At 36.8% G+C, this 24,129-nt stretch overlaps 1 protein-coding gene across 2 annotated transcripts; it reads right to left on the reverse strand.

Moving 5' to 3' along the window:
* Positions 1-547: 547 nt before the first annotated feature.
* COPS2 (COP9 signalosome subunit 2) lies at positions 548-23,858 on the reverse strand. Of its 2 annotated transcripts, none has more exons than XM_075100428.1 (13): positions 23,530-23,858; positions 13,791-13,904; positions 12,655-12,732; positions 11,931-12,056; positions 10,485-10,574; positions 10,289-10,366; positions 9,263-9,437; positions 8,015-8,193; positions 7,837-7,889; positions 5,457-5,554; positions 3,495-3,577; positions 2,349-2,407; positions 548-1,577 (listed from the first exon to the last, which is right to left on the reverse strand). In XM_075100428.1, the coding sequence occupies exons 1-13, from the start codon at positions 23,581-23,583 to the stop codon at positions 1,433-1,435; spliced, it is 1,332 nt and encodes a 443-aa protein (XP_074956529.1). In that variant the 5' UTR covers positions 23,584-23,858; the 3' UTR covers positions 548-1,432. The 2 variants fall into 2 exon arrangements, with proteins under 2 accessions (XP_074956529.1, XP_074956528.1); XM_075100427.1 differs by having other exon boundaries at positions 10,485-10,595; positions 23,530-23,654.
* Positions 23,859-24,129: the final 271 nt, after the last annotated feature.

A 24,129-nucleotide genomic window follows, 5' to 3' on the forward strand; every position in this document is an offset into this window, starting at 1 on the left:
TGTGGCACTGCTTTGTGCACCATTACATCATACCCTCAGGTTCAAAATGGAGTACTTGCAGTTATGGAAGAAGTGGCCTTAGAAGATTTCCTTTACATTTCTGAGACCTATGAGATAATGTTTCTGTCAACTCCAGACAAGCTGCTACAGGAAGAAAAATTGCTGCGGTCAACACTGCAGCTGTGTATTTTAAATGGATCTGATGATCCCAAAATCTTAGGACATGAAAGGCATGTGCCAACTATGTGGTAGGACCTCAGGACTTGAATAGCAGCTCTGAAGGGACTACAACACAATCAAACATTTGGGACAGAAGAGATTCCATTATTACTAAGGTCACTGTACTTGGTCTCCACTCTATACACATACTGCCTTTTTATATACACTAATTTGGTCAAAAAGACCCCAGATTAGGCAGAGAGAGGTAACAATCAGGGTCTGCATTTCTATTCCCAGGGTACTGCTTGGCAAACCCGTATTCTTGAAGTACCAAAATAAAACCCGAGCATATTTCTGAGAAATGCCAAATACCCACCAACATCAACTATACAGGACTGATAATAGTTTAATATCTTGCAAGAAAAGTCAGTTCACAAGACTGCTAAATGTCAGCTTTTAAACTCTAGTATTTGCATTTAACTACGTCAAGGGAGAAAAAAAAAAGGAAAAAAGAAAAATCAACAGCACGCATACCATGGCTTAGACTTAAAATCTTCATATTGTCCTTCCTAAGTGAGGTGAGGATGAAGTAATACCTATTTTCTTTTAAAAATAACAAAAGTAAAGATCAAGTATAATGAAAGCACATCAAGAAACAAACTGTACAATTTCTGAACTGCACTGTTTATTTTGCTGCTTGAAACCTAAGTGACAGTATGCCACTATAATTATGGGGTTTCTTCTAAACCTTTACTACACTGCAGGTACAGAAATATATGGACACATTTTTGGAGAATTGACATTTTGCAAAATGCAGCAAACATTTCAATTTATACATGAGAAAAGGAAGTGTTCAAAAGGGTATGCATTTCAAGTTATTGCAGGTTATTTCTGTGAGAGAATTTCTGCAGGTAAAACATGTTTAAATTTAACCAACAGTAACGTGTCAGTGTATTTAAAATCATGACAAAAATCTTCTCTCTGGTCATTAATTGCCCTTTGACAGATTACTAGGATGTTGTATGTTAGGGCAAGATGTCAATACAGCATAAATCCCGTGGCATTTTGGTTTTCTTCTGGAGATTAAAGCTGTTTTTTTCTTGGGATAAATGCAGCAGCAAAACACAAACCAGCTGATCAAAAAAGCACTTCTGCCATAACTCCAATAATTTCAGGGCACACCAACCGACAGTAGTTTTGCCATTCCCAGTTCTTTTAAGGTTTACATCACTGCACTGTTGCCTTAAGTACGTTTGTAAAAGCTTGTTTTCTGTTAGGCCAGCTTGCTGACTACAGCCTGGTTGAGAGAATTTAGTTGGTTGGTCCATTTATCTAATGCAGTATACCGTGCACCACCTCTCTTCTGATGATCCAGTTCTAGGAGCTGGTTGACTTGATCAATTCGGCCATGTATAGTGCTACAAGTAAATAAACAAACAACTATAAATTGCTAGTGCACATGGAAATATGAGCTAACAGCAAATCACAGGTGAAGTAAGACATCATCTTATGCAAGAGAGACACAAAGTCCATTTCAGAATTCAGCACTTTTATCCTGGGTAGTACTGCCTATTTAGTTGTCATCATGACTGGAAATCGAATGAAGTCATTCATTGGGCAATGCATATATTATCTCCCTAGCTATGACCCACATATAAAGTCTGAAGCAATATGAGGTGAACAGTTCTTGAAAGGCAAGGAATCATGAAATATGGAGATTTATGTAGAAAGAAATTAAAATAGAAACCCATGTATGGATTATATTCTCCTAGTAGATACAAGAAGTTACCCTCCAAAAAATGAAATTTTACAAATTGTAGTTAAGTTTTTCCAGTCAAGGAGAGCAGACTACTAATAGGTCAACTTGAAAATGTACTCAAAAAATATACATGGGTATATGCAGCAATTACTAATAATAATTTTCATAATTTCATATTAATTCAAGTAATTTATATAATTCAAAATTAAAGTAAAAACATGTCACACTATAATTTTCTTGGCTCACATCTTACAAATATACATTCTTGCTTTTAAGCCAAGCAAATCCAAACAAAGTTAGCATCACTACCTTTCGGTTCTAGAATCAACCAGTATTGTCACAATGCACAAAACCACTGTTTTGTTACCACTTGTGTACTTTGATTATTTTAACATAATTAAAGATCAGTTAGCAAGAATAAAGTACATACTTATCCAATATGCACTGCACAAGCAAGCTTTCCACATCAGCTACATCTATGTTTAACTCCTAAAAGGAGAAGAAAACTCATTATGCTGGTATTGTTTTGCAACATCAAAGCCTTCCAATATTTATTTTCATATACATAATTACATTTCATTTCTGTTCCTTACTGTTAAAAAGTATAAATTCACCAACGATCTATCAAGCAAAAGAACTCCACCCAAAGCATATATGGCCAACGATAAAGAGATCAGTAACGTCTCAGAAATGGCTGAAGAGGCTAAAGCAAAATTTTTGGAAGCTCTAGAAATGAGGTCCTTTGCTGACTTACTGGGAAAAAAATTTTAAAAAGCCCCAGACCAACACAAACCTAACCCACAAAAACCCCCAGGAAATAAAATAAGACAATAATTATCCAAAAAGAATGGGTCTGTACCCAAAACCATTTAGAGGGCTGATTGCACCTTCTGGCTCAAGCAAGTTCTGCAAGTGTTAAGGCTAGCTTAAGAGAAAAAAAAAAAACAAAAAGAGCATACAGAGTTCTAAAGAGAATTTAAGCATTAAAAACCAGGCATCTCTAATACTTCATGGTATCTTTGGAATGCTGTGAATTTTTGCAAGAGAAATCACAGACTCACAGGAGATGGAAAGTGTCATCTACTGTCATGGGGTTTTGATTTTGTTCTTTCCAGATTAGGGAATGAAATCAGTGATTCTAGCATTATAGTTGGTTTGTTCTATTACCACAGTTCTGTAACTCTTACAACACAGACATTTGAAGATACCTTTTGAACAAAAGGAATTAAAATTTGCTTTTTTATGTTCATAAAGTTTACATTTATAATTACATTTTGAATTACACAAATGTCACCTTTTCTATTTCTCTTCAGAAAAGTGCTTTTCTACACCAAGTAGAATATGGTAATTGAATATTTTAGAAGTGTATCGTAGTACATACTATAAAAAAAACATTTGGACAGCACTTGAAATTTACATTTTTGCACTGCAAAGCTGCCAGCAGTGCAGTAGTACTACTTTACAGTTTAGATTATATTTCAGATGTTCTATTTCTGGAAGCACTGTATTTATTTAAGAGCTTTTATTCACAATTAATCATTTACTTAAGCAAATGCAAGGCTCCACTGACACATACCTTAGAAATAAAAGGAATATGTATTCTTGTGTAAGGCTTAATTAATTTTATAAGCACTTGTGTTCTGATGTTTCGCAAAAGCTCTGTAAGAGAAGAAAAAATAAATACTGTAGAAACAACAGTACTGAAATAAAGATGTAATTAATACAGCTCCATAGAGAAAGACATCCTAAGTACCATGATCTTTTAAGGTAATAATTCAGTGAGGTGGGGAAGCACAGCAAAATAAAGGGACCCTTTTCTTCGAGGGACCCAAGCAATATATAGTGTGTGTATATATATATATATATATATATATATAAATATAAAATATATAATGGACAGATAGAGTTGAAAACTGTTTAAACATGGAACAAGGTATTCCCTGGTAAAAATTTCAATTATTCAAACTAACTGGATAAATCATACAGATTATTGCATGGAACATCTTCCCCTCTAATTTATGACTAAAATGCTTGCCTTGTACAAAAGTGAAAAGAGGTATTCCTAAGGCTCTGAAACCTCAGCCTGCATGCATTTGACTTCATGGGGAATATTCACATTTTAAGGTAAAACATCAGGGCCTAATGGTATAATTATGATGAGGAACTGAAGAAGCAGTATAAAACAGAGTTTACATGAAGTGTCTAATTTTTCTTAGATAAGACAGTGTGGCCATTGTTTTAGAAATTCTTACATTACTAAAGAAAATTTGGATAAAATGAAAGCCTAAATTACAATTGTAGATTAACAGAAAGAGAGCGAGATCCATCTTTACCTAGCGAGTTGCACAAGGACTGTTTATATAATGAAAAAATAATACTGAAGACCAGATTATGTATCGCAGTAAAACTAAGGAGATTAAAACAATGAGGCAAGGTATGTAAATATTATAACCACAAACACACATTCTGTATCACTACAGAGTGAAAAAGATGAGAATGTCTTTTTTCCCCCAGATATCACTAGCCGAATATTATAATCTAAAGGGTGAAACTCAGATTCTCTTCAATCCTTTGATTCAACTGTCCTCCTTCTCTTCCTTTCCAGTTCTGTCATACTTTCTTCCTTAAGCCAGCCATCTCTAATCTTAGAGTCTCCCCTACAAGACTTTGAAGCCTACCAGTAGTCAACAGCAGTAGAGGGGTTATATTTAGTTTCCCCTGCTGTTTGCCATGTTCTCTTTTACAAACAAGAAATGTAAGAAAACCAGGTCTCCGGATTTAACTCCTTTCTTTCATGTAAATTATCTTGCAATGCCACAGTAAGCCCTAGTCTTGATGTAACCAGTAGCTATCTGAAAAACTGGACACTATATTCAAGTGAAGAGACTTTTAAATTCTCAGATATACGACAAATGCAGGGGGTAACTTTATTTTTTTGCCATGTTAATGGAACGGACGGGCACATGTTAATGTGTTTCCCTGTTTTATTAAGTATAGGTACTACAAATCAAAACATCGTTTTCGACATACACATTAGAATTATGTAACTTGTAACCTATTTTATTACTTCACATTTATTAATGCAACCTTCATTACATTGTGTACATATTTTGCCTTTAATATGAAGTAGAAAATTAACCTTATCAACTAGCAAACATCAAACTGTTGAGACTGACACAAACAACCTTTACAAGTAAGCGTTGCTCTCATTTAATCCTTCCAATGGAAAAAAATGTTCAGTGCCTAACACCACCGTAGATGTTGTCTTAGACCATCCAGTCTTGCTACAACTTTCTTCATCATTCCTGCAGTTCTTTGCAGTCATTCTACATGCCTGGATGCATGTTGGCCTTGACCAACTTCTAAAGTACTTGGAAACAGTCAGAGAATTGTCCACAAGTAATTACAAAAGAACTCTTGTTTTGCCGAGAGGAAAAATAAACCTTGGGGAAAAAAAAAAAAAAAAAAGGGAAAAAAAACCCCAACCTAGATTGTCAAGTAGTGGGGAAAAACGGATTAAGACAGCCTGTAAAAATACCTTCAATGTGCTCCCTTATGAAGGGATCGTCCATGATGTTGCTGTGATTTGTTTTCAGAATCTTCTCAAATTCAGTGATGTCGTTATTCTGATAGGCACTTCAGAAAAAGACAAGAGACTGAATTATTATTTTTACAAGTTAAACAGACTCATAAGACTCTGTTCTGTATCGTCTAAAAAAACTTGTATTAAGTGTTGGTGGCAAATAATTATATTCAGAACCTTGATAAGGAAAAATTGTTTCAAGGTGAGATGCAACAAAAAATTACCTTTCTCCTATTTCAGTTTTAGTAGCATTTACAAAAGTTTAGTATGAACATTTAGTTGTTCTGCAAGTATACTCTATGGTTTCAAAACTTTTGTACTTTAAAGAAGTTTTTCTTTAAGAAAGCCTAGACCCTAAAAATAGTCAGTTTTGAAAAGTATCATTGCTTGAATTTTGGCTTCATAAAGCCATTCTTTATGGAACAAATAAGAGCTAAAAAGCATCTAGATAGCTGTTGCTGTTTCTAGAATGTCTGTCAGGCTGAATTCTAAAAATACTGGAAGATGGAAGAAATCCTGACTTCCAGGATTAACTATCAGTAATTTTAGCATAATACTACTCTTTAGATTTTTATTTATAGTTTACTTTTAGTATATGTATTGATTAACTAGTCAACCTTGTTATCTGAGAAAGGATTACAAAAAGAAGTTGCGCTCAGACACCTATTTTTCAGTAGTGGCACCACAGCATCATTTGAAGGTAAGAGCTGTAACCACTGAAGCAAGACCTTTTTCTTGAAATATAATGATTTTACAATTCAAATCGATCATCTTTTCTTACAGGAACAGTCAGCTGTAATAGGGATTATCTACTAACCAATCAAACTTGCACAGTAATTTAGTTATATTAAGCTACAGACCATCAATATTTAACCTGAAAGGCATAGTGTTCAATACATGCTTTAAATTTCTGTTTAATACTAACATCAAACATTCTAAAACACGTATCCTTTCCTTCATAGTCCCTGTACATTTTCAAACTGTTTTTAAACTGGTCAAAAAAAAGGTCATCCTTCATTACCAGTAAAATGGGCAAGAAAGAGACCAGTTAAATTTAAGGTGTAACTTCAGGAGTTTATAAATGGAGTTATATGAATGGAATGGACTATATCAAATGAAACCATAATTTAGAGGAATTTCTGTTAAGTATATTTTATTCCAGAAGTCTCTTTTTACCATACGTGAAACATTCAAGTTCCCAATGCATAGGAAGAATTAAACACATAATTGTAATCTTTGGAATTGATTTTATCTTCTGCATATTTCTTATCTACACTGCTTTAATTGCATGATTAATTTTAAAGAAGCAGTTACACTCAAATGTCAAGATAAAAGATATAAATTAGGAATATGAATAAAATCAGATTGGGTAAGGCCATCTGGAGTTCCTTCTGCCTCAAATTCACATGGAACTACGACACTGAAGTAGAAGAGACATGTCTAAAGTAGAATTATTGGAAATAGTCCCTTAATAAACTTCCGAATCATTCATTCATTATTACATCAATAATGGCTGGACATTCTCAATTTCAGAAACAATTCGTATGCGTACAATGGTGCAGCACTATAGCAGTATCAGAGCAAGGTTTGTTCCAACATGAGATCAACTGTATTTCAATATGTGAGCACGCATTCTTATGTAATTAAAAAGGTGGGAAAGTTTTCCTATGCATTGTTAAGGTTTTTTTACTAGACAGCAAAGACACGATAGATGGATAAAACAGGTTAGCTTCACAGCACAGCATACAAAAACTGCCTTCATTCCATTTATTTTGCCTGATGATCTTAATACCCTAAAAGTTCTCACGTCACAGTTGCCTCTAAGAGGTAATGAAGCATTCTTTTGATTTTCATGTTTGAAGGATAGGGGAGATCACTTGAGATTTCACTTTTGTATTCCTAAATTATGAAACTCCTTTAGTTACCATGTCATATCCATGCATCCAGTTATTCTATTGACTTTGGGATGAGATGTCAATCATCTGTTTCTCACATATAATCAGCCAAACCCTAAAGACCAGTTGCAGTACAAGGTGGGACAACTTTATTTAAGGGAAGAAATGTGGTTTTTGCTTCTGCACAAGAAATTCACCATAGTAGAAGATAACAGCATGTTTCTGTACCCCTACCTGGTATAGTGTAAATACTTTGGTATGTCATAGTAAATAAGAGTTTCTCAAGAAAACCTAACAGTCTACAAATATTTGCCCAATCTTTATGACATAACCGTTAGCTGTGCAGAGAAAAGCCACCTCCAAAAATATTCCACTTCTGGTTTGAACACTACATCTTGTTAATTTTTTTGTTCTCTTCTCCAGAAAAATTAAAATCTTACCTTACTAAATTCGTCATTGCTAGAATCTCTGGATCATTTTTGTATGGTTTAGCCTACACAGAACAGAAAGCACAATATGCATTTTTAGATTTTAAGTATTTTTCTCCATTTTAATCTTTTGGGTAATTTATCTATCAATTCAGAAAAGGGGGGAAAAAAGGAAAAAGAAAAAAATTACCTCCTGAGAGTCAAATGGATTTATTCCAGATTTCATGAGCATGTTTGCTAAGACCAAGTATTTTAAGCAAGTAGTTCTTCTGGGGCTCCCTGATTCATCATAATTCTTGAATGCTTCAAAAAAATCAGTATGTGCCTTTTCAAACTCTCCTTCTCTTAAGTGCATTTTGCCTCCACATTCTGAAAAGAAAACACAGATGAAGAGAAAAGGAACACTGCGTGCTTGTTGCTGACTACAATAATTGTACTCAGAAGTTCCATGCTATTTCTAAATAGATTACTGAAATATTTTCAGGAGTCTTTTCATTCTCTGAAATCACTGGGGGGGGGGGCGGGGGGAGTATTAGGGCCTTCATATACAGCATTGCCAATAAACCGATTCCAAAGAACAAAAAACCGAAACCCAACCCACATCATACATCTAAAAGAACATTAACCCTCACAGCCAATAATTATTTAACCTTACGTTAAAATACTGTAAAAACTATAATGGAATTTATCACCATTTCAAAGGCAGCCTTCCTGTATTTATGGAATTTTCTCAATCCATTGAGCAAAACCACACAGTAAAACTGAGAAATACTCTCTATCTGCTTTTATTTCTGAAGTACCCATTGCTGCCTGACTGTCTGTGCAAGTGCCTACACCAGGGGAAGAGGGAAGGCACAACAGTGTTCTGCAGAAAGTTTTTTTCACGACATACGGCATGTTTCCACTATAGTTCATCACTATGGATAATGAATTATATTTTCAAACACATCTTAAAGGCCTTCAGTTCCTGATGAATTTTAGTGAGATAAGACATCAAGTACAAGCTTACAAAAGGGGATTGCAGAAATAGCAGCCCCTTCCGCTAGCAGTCCTACCAAGCCTTTGTTTTTATCCTTTGCAAATGCCTTTGCATTTATCCTTTGTTGCCTGCCACGGTGTGAAACAGCTCAAGTCTTCCTCTTGTTCTTCTAGTGCTTCTCTCCTACAGTATATGTAGCCAACTGTCCTGCCCCTCCGACCAGCCCATCTGGTACTCAGGCACCAGAACAGCAGAGCTGAAGTCCTACAGGAGGCAAACGTTAAATGAGGAGACTGTAGCCACTGCATTTGTAGTCCTTTATTCACATACAGTTTGTCTGCCTCTGAATCTACAGGATCCCATCTTTATAGTTGGAACTGGAAAAAACATCAATCATCAGATTTTCTTAAAATTAATCTATGCAACAGAAGTTAAACGAAGAACTCAAGATTAACTTGCCTCTGATAACTCCCATGATCAGTGGATGAGGAATAGCTGACTTGATGTGCAATGACTGTTCATATAGTGCTTTAAGTTTTTTGTTATTTTTCTGTGCAGTATACATTTGAATTTCCAAAGCATAGATTTCCAATAGTTGAGTACCCTTTTTTAGATCATCTTCCCCATCATCAGTCTAGGATAGATTAAGTAATAAATACTGTGAAATTTTAAGAGAACAGTGATTTCAGTTTTATACTAGTAAAAACCTGATTACCAAATACTGTCAGTAATTTCCTGTCAGAAATAAGGATATTCCTAACACTTTAAAATTTTGATATAACTATTAACATAAAGCATAATACTCAAATAACTTATCATAGGCCCAGTTTTGAAGCCCATTATTTAAAAAGTCAGTATTTTAGTTTAATTAAACGTTTTCCTTGTAACAGCTTTCAGAACTTTGCCCTTTATTCTTTTCCACTTTCCTTAAACCACACTCTCAGTATATAAATGCAATGACTGACACACATACATAAATATATAGATAATACATACGACTCTTCTGATGCCTATAACAGAACCATCTCCTAGATATTTGTAACCCATTTTCCATGCGAGAGGAAGAAAAGGGGACACAAACAAGCAGAGCAGGCTTGCAAGGCTAATTTTTTTTTTCCCCTTCCAAACGGTAAAGTAGCAACTGTACATCCAGTTTTGAGTAAACCTCACTTGGAATCTTCACTATATTTTAAAGTAAATGTCTCGGCATTACGGATTATTCATAGGTGCTTCTCATCCTTGCACCTGACTAAAAGGAAACTTAATCAGCAGTTGTGAATAAGTTTTTTAAAAATGATCTTTAAGCAAGGAATAAAACACTTAACATTTTTTGTTTGCATTATCAAACAGCTAACAAATAAAGCAGGCACAGTATTTCTTCCCTCTGTACTAAAGCTCAGCAACAGATGTAAAAAAAAAAAAGAAAAGAAAAAAAAAAAATCGGTGTTGTTTACTAAGTTACAGTGATTTAGAATATAAAGGTACCTGGCATGACTGATGCAGCTGACGCAAAATCTTTTGTAACTTTCCATATTCTTCTCGTTCTAAATATAATTTGCCAAGCTGTAATGAAAGAAAAGTTAAAGTTCTAAGGTCTATTAAGATTTCACAATTGCTATTTACAAGAGTTAGCTGAAGGTATTACAAACAAAAGCAAAAAACAATAAGTTATATATTTTACCTTTGTGTTTGTCTTAAACCACAATCTATCATTCTTAGCATCTTTCAGAGCTTCAAGTGTTGTTTCATAGAATTCCTGAAGCAAATCCATCTGACATAAAAAATCAGAATTCTATAATTGTAAACAGCAAATTTGTACCTGTTAATAAAGTCAACCTGAACAAACTAAAAGTGCATGCTTGAACTTCAAAATAAGAAAGCTATCTGCATCTTACTGAATATCTGCTTTTATACTATAGACCTTCTAAAGTAACAAAACTAAGTACACTTGCTTTTCTTATATGAAATGGATATAATTTAGAAGTATTCACATTAAGATTTGCAACCATCTATCATGCTAGTGAAAAATGAAAGCCACCTTATACAAGCCCATCTTATATAAGCAAGTAACAAAATTCTTATGCTGTGTAACAAAAGACACTAACAGGCAGCATTGCTGCTACTTAGAAGAAAAACAAAAATAATTTACGTATCAGAAAGAAAATATGATTTACAAGGAGAGAGAAATGGTCAAAGGAGAAGATGCTTTCTCATTTCTAGACTGTCAATGGCGTAGGAAAGAAAGCTCTTGAGCACAGCAAACCATTTATTTGCATAAAAGCAAAAAAAACAACATCCAAAATGGAAATCGAAGTGCTGAGTGTGACCTTTAACAAAGGTTCGACAGAGAAGGCATTAGTACTGTTTATGGCCATTGTTCTTCTGGGAGTAACAGATCTGTGGCTATACATCAAGTTAAAAGTTCCAGACTGTCCCTCCAGGTCTGACTCTAATTGCATTTAGACCAAACACACCGACCTCTGCCAACAAGGTACAGTTTAAGACAATCCTTTAGGCTTTAAGAGCACACCATCATTCAACTATTAAACTTTCACTTCCTATGAGTGGCAGGACAGGAAGGATTGTGATAATGACAAAAGAGTCATCACTAAAGACCAGTGATCCTCCATATGCAGGTGCTACTTCCAGGTAGTCAGTTAGGGGAGCTTTCTACTCCCTGTAAAGCTTCTAAAACAACACAAAGTAAAAGGAGCTGGGCTGTGTATCTATGAACGTGTACCTAGCTTGCACAGTACGCTCAAAGACAGGCAGTATGTAACACCAACATTTCATTGCGAAGTTTTTCAAAGGTTCACCTCTCCCCACAAAGTAAAAAAAAAAAAAGTATTATTTAATTACAAATTACATTTGAGAAGGCACTTACAATGTGTAGCTACTATGCTAACAACAAAAAAAGCCAAAACCCGACAGATTTATGAAAAGTTACGCGTGTTGATAGAATCCATTAAATGTGGAAATATATTTTAACATATGACAACAAATTAATACTGCAAATGTTCTCTATTAAGATCAAAAAACCCCAAAACCAAAACACTACCATACACAAAAAAGCCCACAGTTAAAAATGCAAAAAGTAAAAACACGAAGAAAGAACTGATGATCTAACCTGCTTGGAAGTAGAAATATAATCAAGAATAGAATTGATGGATTTTTCAGAGTAATTCCTTGTAACTGCACTCCGTATGTAGGTCAATAGCTGTTTATACCTGTTCATCATTTCAGGAAAGTTAGTCTAAAAGAAAAACAAAATTACATTATCATTTTTGTTTTAATGGTTAAAAACTGAGTTATATCTTGCATATACACATACAGAAAAAGCATAACAGAAAGACTATGTAGTAGTGGTTGCTGTTAGGAACTTTTATATCATCACTTTATTCGTAAGCAGCAGAATCAGGAATAACTTCAGCAACACTGCATGGAACAGACTTTGACAATACTTAACAAGGAAAACAGAGTTGGCTATGCAACTATTTGGAATGGTTGCATATGTGGCGTATAAATTTTTCACTCATTTATTCTGGGGAAGTACACATATATATAAAACAGTACCAGTTTCAATGGTATGATACCTCAGGAGAGCAAGGACTGAGCCTCAAACTTTCAGAGAGTATCAGCTGACTACAACAGCTATTTTGCATCCATTTTGCCTCTGACTTGCAACCACCACACAATTTCCCTGCCATGTCTGTAGTAGCCATTAAAGACCGCAAATTATAAGTTCTGGCAGATTTAGCTGTCATAGCCATAAATTAGAATAATAACTTAAGATCTCTGGATCAAATACATATTTACACCTTTTACTCTCAAGTGATAGCTGTAATTCCTACCAATTTAAAGTTTATTTTAATCATCTGTTTCAGAGCTTTGAATCCCCATTCTCCTTTTTCACCTTCGAGCTCCAAAACCTGAAATAGAAGAAATTTTTAAAACAATATTTATAAAAGCTTTATTCAAACTTGAATTGATTTGCATCTTGTTTAAAAGGTACGTACCCCATACATGCCTTTTCCCTGCACTTTGTTCCTTGCAAAGCAATGTTTCAATCTGCCCTGTTCTTCAATTTTACTCCTCTGTGATACTATTGAGAGTTAGTGAGGGGTATGTATCTTATTAGTTTTCACAACCTACCTGATGTAGTGAGGGTGAATTGTTATTTATAGATATTTTTCATTGTTGTCTAACACCAAACACTAGACTTTAATGCCATTCCATAAATACACATACACAAAGAAGTTGTAACACTTCCTGCAAGACTGACTCAACCCACCCCTTGACTAAATTAGTCTAAAATTTACACTGCTGAATTACTATAGTTTCTTCACGTATCAGAGGGGCTTCTAGGATTTAATGTTACATAGTTAAGGAAATGTTCTGTATGGAGACATTTCAGAAAGTTTTTTTTAAGCCATATATATAGTACTGTTACACACTATAAGCCAAGAGATGCAAAAATCTATTTTTTTTCTTTAGAAAGTCACATCTAACATACTGCTTTTGGTGGCAGTGCGCAAACATAAAAAGTTTAAAACTGTCATGGAGGAAAGAAACTTTGCGCCACTTAAAATTTATACCTTTAAAGCTTTGGAATCAGATAGCAACCCAAATATAATACATAAGACATTGTGGAAAACACCATTTCATTTTAAAAAATCAACTGATCTGGCTTCTGTAGTTGACACACGAAAACACACTTATGGCTGTTTAATTAACTTCATAAATCCTGAAGATTAAAAAGTCATTTCTGCGATAAAGCAGGACTACTCCATGTCCTATTTATGCTCCCTAGGAATAATCCTGAAAGGCAGTCAGCCAAGAGTCTAAGTTGTCCAGTGACAAACTTATCATATCAGTAAGTTAGAATATAAACATTGCTCTTAAAATTTCAGAAAAAACTCAAATGGTAAGCAAAAATTTTAAAATGTGAATTAATATAAAAATAAGAGATAGAATATAAAGACAAAACCTTCTGAAAACTGCTTAATGCTGCTTTGGGATCATCTTCCTTCAAAGCTTTGGAATTGTAGTATTGATTTTCCAGATCCACATTTGGTTCAGAATTGCTGTCCTCTGAATATTCCTACATTTTAGGGAAAAAGAAAACGAAAAAAAATCAAAGAAAAAAAGAAAGGTTCAGAACATCTAATATTCTAACATTCTTCTGAAAATGGGTAAAATACAGTAAGACATATTGCTCAAACTGACATGGAATGCTTGTATATTAACAGAAAATCTTCAGTTTTAGAGGATGTAACAGGTATGGACTCTTATAATGATTTCATCTCTCTCCCATGACTGGGCCAGCCTTACCATCCACCAACACCTGCCTGTCAACAGATTTCTTTCTGGGCTATTGAACTCATAGCTCTACCAACTTTGCCTTTATGACAAGTACAGACTGTATTATTAAAATTCTGCCAAATTTGGTGTTTAAGGACAGACGCCTAATAGCATATGTCATTTCTGTATGGGCGAGAGAACATGCTGGCTGCTAGTGGTCTTAAAGTCACTCTCTTATATGACCTTTGCAATCCACAGAAAAGACTCGCTGACTTGCCACACAAGTAATGATTCAGCAATGCGGGATATAAAATGCTTCCATGAATCTCTCTAACATGCCTTTTATGCCATAACGATTCATACTTGTCTAAGGAAATTAAAAGAAAGAATAACGACAATAACACCAGCTGCTTCTGTGCCGAGAAGCAGGAGATGATTGAGAAAATGTTAAAGATACTGCCAAAGAGGGTGGGGCATAGGCACAATAATTTAATCAAATAATTACCCATCATGTACACTAGCACCAAACAAATTGAATAATTTACTTCTCCCAATTATTACTTCATTTTAAAAAGTACTGAGGCTTTTTCTGATTTAAAAAAAACCTAAGTATTTTATCTTCTTTTGCCGAAGGACAATGTTGCATGCCTGACTTATAAAACACTAACAAAACTCAAATAATTTCATTTGAGGTTTACATGAGTCAAAAATATTTCACACTTCTGCATTTTCAAGCCAACTTCTCTCAATAGAGTGCTTAGCTATGAGGAGATGAACTGTTTAACAGAATCTGTTTAAATCTCAAAGTTGCTGTCAGCAGAGTAACCTTCCTTTGAAACAATATAAATAATTCATAGTCAAGTGACCTTTAAGTTGGAATTTCTTCTTTTACTGTACTTCATCAGACACATTCATTCTTTCGTTCATTCACATATTGCTAATATTAATGGACTCCTTCAAAACCATGGGAAGGAATGAAAAAAAGATGAGGCAAGAGAGAAGTTTTAAATTAGCTCTCTCTTCCCTACAGTGCAAGCAAATCTTTCAAAGTTTTTCTGAAGTTCTAATGGAAAAATTAATTATGGAAGTTCACAGTTGGGCCAAATTTTATTCAACATGGTCCCCGAGACATTTATCCTTCAACCTGCTCAGTTTCTATTTGTTACATGTAGGCAAGTTGCTCATGTATGTATGTACGTATTTATACTCACACGAAGTATTAGTATTTAGCGAGAATCAATGGACTTAAGAGGCTAGTAAATTCCAGAAACCTGTTTTCTGAATTCCCAGAGAACTATAAAACTTAATAATGAAAACTGCAAAGAAAACAGGAAGCGTCTTATTTCATTGGGCAGACTTTCATTTGGGTTAGCTTATTTTCATAAATTCTCTACCTTATTGAGCCAATATTGATGGAACAGCTACAAGAACACGCACATGATGTCAACAGCCGTAAGTGTATCAACCACCTTATGAAGACACAGGCTGCCAAAACTTAAACCACAGCATTTAATATAGATGTAATAGCTGATGTTTTGTTTATACTAAACTTGAACAACGGGGAACATTTTTGGCAGAAGTTGCTGTTTGTAAAGGTAAAAGGAAAGCAAAAGAAATTAATTCATTTTAGGAAGCAATGTGCTCTGCTAGCCTGAAGCCAGAAACGTCTGAATGTTCATCTTAGCTCTGGCAGTGATTCCGGACATTGACTCATGCAGGAAGCCTTTTTTCAGATAGTTTTTCTCAATGCTACTTAAATATCCTATAAAGCTATTTTCACAATAACATTAATACATAATAAAGAGTGTTAGGTCTAGAGATAATTTTTTTTCTAATGGAAATTCTTTGAAATGCATCAAAGTTAGTGTTTTATGTTCTCACAGTTATATTTTTCCTTCATTTTATGCCTATTTGCCTCACATCAAATTTAGGACGTTATATGGACTCAAAGGTCTAAGGGAGATAGGGCCTTCCTACTTCTGGAAAATGTAATATAAGGTGCTTACTTTCAAAGACTTGATTTAGACTTAATGGCTGTGCAGTATGATACCAATATGAGAACACTCAACTTTTGCCAAAAAGCAAAATGGAAAGAGGAGGTAAGGAAAAATGTGAAGCTATATCCTCAAGTTCAAACTAAAAAAAAAAAGATGCATTTCCTTCCCAGTACTGAAAACAGAAAAGTTCTTTTAACAATAAATTCAGATACAAACACCTAACCTTTTCTTACTGCCATTTTTAACATCCCTGCTTCCTGCATGAACAACTTTCCCAACTCAACCCTTTCAGGTAGAGTTTGTTGCATCAAACAATACAGTACCAAAATAAAAGTGCACGAAAATTAGGTAGAATATCTGGTTTACAGGAAAGGTTTCTACATAGCTCTAGAAATCTCTACTATACCATCTACACCTAATATCCTGCATAGTGAAGAACACCCTTAATTATAACTTTGAGGTATAAAAGCACCTGTGTGATATACTTTAGTTCCAGGTGACATTTAAAACAAACAAACAAAAAAAACCAAACAGGCCTAAGAATGTTTTTTTATTAAGATCTTTGTGGTATTTTTTTAAAATCAACATCAACACTATGCATGCAGAACTGTTCTTTGAAGCCCACTTAGTTCGTTCTCCCTTCCTGAGAGGAATAAAAAACTAAGTGGGATTTTTTTATTACTCATTCAATTAGAAAGCCCTGATACAGCTTTAAAAAAAACCATAGTTTAAAAAAAAGTTAAGACATTAAACCATTGAAAATCTGCATGTTCTAAATGTAGTCAGTTATAAACAATCCGATCCCATCACATCACTTTTTGGGGGAAGAAAAATTACCACACTAGCTCAACTGTAATGGAGATAAAACCTCTCATGTAACTTACTCTGCCTGGAACATAGGTCTTTCAAATAATTTTAATAAAAGTTAAATTAGTACCAAGGAACCAATTTAATTTACAGGTCTTTATTACATTACATATTATGTTTTCACAAAATTAATTTCATCTAGTAAACAGCTTTAAAACATTAAGCTTCAGCTTCTAAAATGAAAACACATAGAAGACAATTCACCCCAGTCAGCTTAAATCGTCCTTTTTGGGGCACAGATCCACTTGCAGTGTCTCCAGCAGCAAAGGCAGGTTAACAGCATCCAGCACTCCCCAACCCTCTCTGTTCATTTCTGGTCCTAGCATCCCCTTCCCCCTTCACTGCAGCAGTTCAACATATTATGCTGTATTAGTCCTTGATGATGGCTGATTCTGCTTGGGTTGAGAGAATGGGCCCACCAATGCTTACACCGGTGCAATCCTGAGGCTGGCGCACTATGGCAGAGGAGCAGGTGACCAGGGAGGATAAGAAAACCAGCTGTGGTTTCAGAAAACCGTAGCAGGATCCTTAGTCAATGTGGTCTCAAGAGATTATTATATAGGACTCTTGAAGCATGGCACCTCTCCTCACAGACAGAATAAGGTACATGAACTTGGAGACCGTAACACCGTATCAGTGACATTTAACAGGAGATTTGTGGTATTCTAGCAGATTAGAGCAGCACGTCAACCTGGTAAGTTATACATGTACAAAACCAAATATATAAATATTGTGTGAGAACTACCACTATTTATTACTAATTTTCTTGTCTCCTCTCTTGCCTAAAGCACTTCCCTAACCTCTACACTGAAAGTGGAGCAGTAACCTATACTTTGCTTCTCTGTGTATCATTCACAAGCTGTGTAGGAACCAAACTCCAACTTTGCAAACCTTCCTCAAAAACAAAGAGAAAGTAGCCATATAGAAGGTAACTTTCCAGACAAAAGACACAATACAAAGAGCTCTATTTTTGTAGAAATTTATCCTTCAATGACATTGCTAACAATACTTATGACTGTCAATTTTCAATTGCTGGTAATTTTACCGAATTTCAACCATTGGGCTGACTCAAACCATTCTTTTTTTTTTATGAAGTACAATTGTTTCTCAGAATAAGCCTGGTACAAATCTGATTTTACTGCAGCTAGCTTTATTTCATAACCACAGCATTTAAGAGGTCTGCTAACTCTAGGATTTGGAGCGAGGACCTGGTATTTTGCAAGAGCACTCGTGATGTGGATTGGGTTGGGGGGGGCAGTTTGTTTGGTTTTTAAAAAACAACACAAAAATGTCCAAATGAGGCCAATTGAAAAAAAAAAACCCACAAAAAACCCTCCTCAATATATTAATATATTAGCTTGCTAGCTACATTTCTTGAACATTCCATCTACAATGAACATGCACTATTTTCACATAGCTCATATGCACTGGCCACAAATGTGACTGACCAAACACCATCCTGGGTGTGAAGCACAACTTTCTTTGCATTTGCTCTTCCTGGACCACTGGCCCCAAGCACTGGGACAAAAATCCAATAGCAGTTTCTATGCGCATTTGCCACTCGCATCCAGGCACATGAATATAAAGAAAACAATCAGACTGGAATGCAAAAGAGTAAGGGGGGAAAGAACAGAGACAAACCACGAGAGTAAAAACAAGAGTGATTTGTGTAAGAAGTCTGCAACCACTCAGCCATGCATTGGGAGTTGTGGTTTTCTTCTCGACATTCCAGGTCTCCTGCTCTTCTGCTCCTTAGTCACTAACTCTGCAAGTCATCTAGTGCCTGCTGGCTCCCACCAGGGCTGACACCAGGCATAAGAAGTCTGTGAAGCCAGCGATTTGCAATGGGGTCAGTACAGTTCCATGGAAAGACAGTGCTCTCTACCTTAGGTTTATTCTTTTTTTAAGCAGCTGTTGGAAGATGCACAGAAATGAGACAGAAGATTGCAAAAAGAAAAAACTGGTATTATGACACGTAAAGAGTATCGAGAAGTGCCTTCTCTTTCTACCTCTATCACAGTTCTCCTATAGTTATGGACATCCTTTTCTGAAGTCCAGTTTTTAGAATAACTTAGATCTAATTTACTTCTGTTTAACACCCAACTGCATATCAGGTCCTGGGGAGCTCTGTTCTGAACAGAGTGCTAAATAACACTCTCTCTCAAAAAAACAAAACAAAACAACACCCAACTGTTCAATGTTCAGATGGAAAGAATTTACTGACTAATTATTCTTTTGCTTTTGGCCTCAATACTTCCTCCTAGAGACATGGTAACGAGCAAAATAAGCCCCAAATATATTATTTCTGTGTTTAAAGATGAGTCTGAAGTGAATGCATAAAACAAAATATCAGAACATGCACTAAATCTATATAAAATATGAAACAGTAATTAAGTCAGAGAACATATATCCCATGTCCTCTGTGAAGATCACTGATTTTTTTTTTTTAAATTACATCCTAATGTAATTAAACATAACAAAGAAACAGAAGAGGGTGTAGTGGATCTGCTTGATTTGGTATTTCCCTAGTTCTAAATGCTTGGTTTTGCAGCATTATCACTTTCTTGTTTGCAATATACAGGTATATTTTTTTTTAATTATCTCAATACTGAAACATAAAGAGGTGGGAAGAGATGGCAATACCTGCATGAAATTTCAACTGTGTCTATTAAAAATGAATCAGTATAAGGCAGGAAGATTTCCCTGTCTACTGATGAGATTGTTTATCATGTTTGGGAACACATACAAATTCTTTTTGAAGAGGAATATATTTCTTCCTGTTGGAAAGAAAGAGCAAACCAATTCACGTTTACTAAGCTTGAAATTGCCCTGATAGCTTGAAATAAAAAGACTGCCTATTTCCTAACATCAACACATCCTGAACAGGAAAATCCTCAGTAATCTGAAGGTATGCTCCCCATATTTGAGCCACGCCAATCCTCATGAACCTGTAGCCATCTCACCAGAGTGCAAACTGCTGGTTGTTCACTGGAAGTGTATACAGCTCTTATACTGAAGTCACTGAGATAATATGACTCTATAACATAAAAAACCAAGTTGCACAGCAAACAGATTTGTCTATCCTTCCCCCAGATTAATTTTAAAGTTGAATTTCAGAACACAATAAGACGTCTCATTAAGAACACCACAGACAAATTCCTTATTTATTTAAGCCAAAACAAAACAAAAAAATCAAGTAGATGTATAATAACAACTGTCAATGTGTTGTCATTGTGCCTGGAAGAATCAATTTCTGGAGAAAGGCTGAATTTAGTCTCAAAGTCAATACTAAACATAGCTTTTTGTCCAAGACTGGAAACAAAAATGAAATTTACAATGGTCCTTCCCTCTTCCTCCTCATCCACCCTCAAGCTGAATCTAGTAAAAAGAACCTGGACTGAAACCATATAAGGCACCTAACAGCACCAAACTAGATATTAAAATTGAGTGGTTTTCATAATGACCAGTAAACATTATTCTGTTCACTGAAGCATGAAGTGGAATAATCCATGTTATAATCAAGGCTGTCACTGTACATTACTAGCAAATTGTGAATCTAGGTCCATCCAACTGCAAATATGAATGAAATTTTTTCCTGATATCAAGACCTCCATCAAATAAAGTTACCTTCTATAGGAGTGCCCGAGGTCAGTCACATGCAACCCTTGACTTTTAACCCAATGAAAAACTAAGCAGAAACAGTCAACTATGATCTGTGAAGTGGGTAGTCTTCAGTTGTTCAACAGTATAGTAATTTCTCTAATTGTACAAAAATCCATTATGAAGCTGGGAAAGAGCTGGGCCTTCAGAATTATCTGTTCACATTTTAGTTCAAGTGTGAAACATTTGCATATTTATGGAAATGTTACTGACTGGTTCTGCATAACCAGCAGGTCAAGAGCACATTTAAAGAGGAACAGCCATAACCACTTCTAATAAAAGCTGACAAAATGAAAACTTTTTTTTTTACTCTTCTTTTAACTACTATTTTTATGTTAGTAGCTACCCTGGGAGACCTGAATCTAGTTTCACCATGCTGTATTTTGACAAAGTAGCTACCTCTTCTTCCATTAACTGTTTCTGTAATTACTGCCTCTCCTCCTATTCTTTAAAAAAAATATTCACCAATGCTCACATGTACTTTTTTAATTTTAACTCTGTACTTCCCTAAGTGTTTTGTTTTCTACCCATTTTTTGTTTCAAACCCTTCTGCAGCAGCCTTTACACTGAACTTGAGAACCATGCAACCCCTTATAGTCTTCTCTTAATTTAACTAGATTCGTATCAACATGAAAGGAAGTCAGGCACTGTCTTCAGGGCCTTTAAATATTTTCCAAAACAATTTTGCAGAACATTGCAATTACAGTCTCAAGTACATCTGAAAACAACATCCAATCACAGTTTTTTAGTCCAAGAAGGCTGAAACCAGACTAGCTGGAATACTTTTATTGTTAAATTCTGGGGTTTTTTCCCCCCATCAGTTATCCATCCAAAATAAATTTTAAAAAAATCTGTTTTATTTAAAGGTGTAGCTTAAGTATTATTTGACACTTTATATGGGAGTTACATACTGAAAGAAAAAATTAACATGCTCCTAATTATTATGAGCAGTATTTTTAAACTTTGGAAAGGTCTGGGCTAGTGGTAATTAACAATGATGAATACATTACAGGAAAAGTAACTACAGCCAGGGGCTAAAATTTGCAACAAGCAAGAAGTTTCAGTGGGCCTTTTCCAATGAGGAATAAAGTACTCTAGGAAAAAGAAACACAGGGGGAAAATAAAAAAGTTAGACCAGCAATTATTCTTGGTGAAAACTGACATAATACATCATGAGCTTACAGCTGCACTCTTAGTCAAATTCATGTGTCAACAGCTGCATTTAAAGATTGAAAAATGTAATTCCAATGGTTTCTCTACATGTCCAGTTCTCATGTTATGGATATCCAACATCAATTCTGTTGTGCTGACTTTGTATCACACAGAAAAATAAACATTTATTTTAAATCAGTACATAGACTTCAGTGTTAACAAAATGGAAATTACTTTTGAAACTAACTGGATCAACAAGATTTTTAATAGTCTCAGTGTATTTCCTTCAGAAAGCTTGTTTCTCTAAGTTTGTGGATTCATTAATGGACTTAAGTGGAAAACTAACAGTTCTTGTAATACTGACAGAAGGAGCTCATAAGGTTAAGATAACAACGCATGTCAAACAGGCACTCTTACGTGAATTTAAAAAACTCAAAATCAAAACCTGATGGTTTTATTTGATACCCAATGTCATCCAGCCATTCCGAGCAGCTCATAACAAAATCTGTGTAGTAACTACTTGAAATAGAATCAGACAAGTCTTTTAAGTGAATTCATAAGTAGCAGTGATTATCTAATTTCTTAGAAAGCAAGTCTTCCAGAAGTGGGATTTTGAAGTGAAATTGCAGTACTGTAAATACAGGTTTAACTGAAATTAATGAAAAACAGACTCCTAAGCCTCCACCATACACTGCTTTTTTTAAAAAATATCTCTGTTCTAAAAACCTATGTGAAGTTCAGAAGAGCAAAAAACCAACCGACCAAACCTCAAGCTCCAATATAAGACAATGGCAATAAAATTACAACTAATCACACAGCACAGAAAATATATTTTGTTTCAAATAGCACAACTTCTTAGTTTACTAACCTGCCCCAAGGTGGTTTTACTCATTGTAAAAAAAAAAATTGTTTTCATAATTTAAAAAATTAGTTACATCAAAACAATCCCATTATATTACTAATTTTCCCCTGATATGTTGGTCTGTTGCTAACTGCAAGCAGCATTTTTTTAACTGTAAAACCTTAGGACAAAACCTGATGTCAAAATGTGATTAGACATAACAGGAAAAACCCCAAACCCTGCAATTAAAAAAAAAAAGGGGGGGGGGGAAGCTCAGTAACACTAGAATATTAAAAAGTTAAAAACGAGTACATCCCTGGCAGGGTGCATCAGAAGCCAGCTGTGGGGCTGTTTCTCCTCCTTCCCCTCACCTTCTCTTCAGTGTGACGCTCACAGAAGCACACGAGTGGCGCCGACCCTCCAGGCCCTCCGCAGTCGCGGGTAGGGAGGAGGGCAGACAACTTTAGGACTTTACTTCGTGCCCGACACCTCGGGCCGAGGCGGGAGGGAGGCAGCACGCCACGGCCCGCCCCTCACCCCGAACCTGTGGCAGAGCAGCGGGGGCCCCGGCTCGCGGGGCCAGCCCGGGCCTAGCTAACTGCCCGGGGCCGAAATTGGCCTGTTTCTCCGCGGAGAGGTGGCGGGGCGCCCGGCGGGGCCTGCTCCGAAACCGGCCTCCGCCCCTCTCAGCCACTGCCCGCTGCCACCACCCCTCCTCCCCGGGAGGGAAACTCATTCTGTCAGCGCTCCCTCACGGGGTAGCAGCCACCGGGGCTGCGGCGGCGGCGGGCGGGCGGGCGGGCGTGACCCGCTAGCACCGGCCCTGCCACCGGCCCCGGCGGCACCGCGCCCGCCAGGCCGCCGCGTCGCGCTGCGCCGCTGGCCCCCCGCACCTCCCCGCGCCCTACCAGGTCGTAGTCCTCTTCATCATCGCACATGAAATCATCCTCCATGTCAGACATCTTGGCCGGAGGACGGGCGGGGGGAGGGGAAGGGGGCCGGCAGAAGGAGGAGGCAGCGAGGACAGCCCCTTCTCCCACAACCCCGCGCGGCGCTGCCCAATAAGGCTAGGCTCCGCGCCCGCCCCTAGCCTAGCGCACACGGAGCCCGATCCGCGGTGCAACGGCGCTGGCTTCTGCCTCCTAGCAACCGGGCCCTGGCAACCGTGGCCTGCGGGCGGGGCCCGCTGTCCTCACGCCATCTCTCCCGCCTTCCCTCCATCCCTCCTCGCCGCCCTGGCGGCCCGGCCCGGCCCAGGGGCGTTGTCGTCCAGGAGGCTTCCGCGGCGTGGCGTCGGGCTGCGGGTGTAAGGGCGGCCGCGCGGGGCGGGACGCCGTGTACACCGGTGTGAGCGCAGCCCGCCCGGCTCCCGTAGCGGGGCTGAACGTGCTTGTGGCTGCGCGTCACTGGGTGGGAGATCCGAAAAGCCCGGCCGGTCACCAGTACTGGCGACGTGGCTTGGTCTTTAAGCACTTAAAAGCCGGACGAGTCGAACGTTGGGGGCTGTG

This window comes from Phalacrocorax aristotelis, chromosome 7 (assembly GCF_949628215.1).
Source record: "Phalacrocorax aristotelis chromosome 7, bGulAri2.1, whole genome shotgun sequence".
Classification (NCBI taxonomy): domain Eukaryota; kingdom Metazoa; phylum Chordata; class Aves; order Suliformes; family Phalacrocoracidae; genus Phalacrocorax; species Phalacrocorax aristotelis.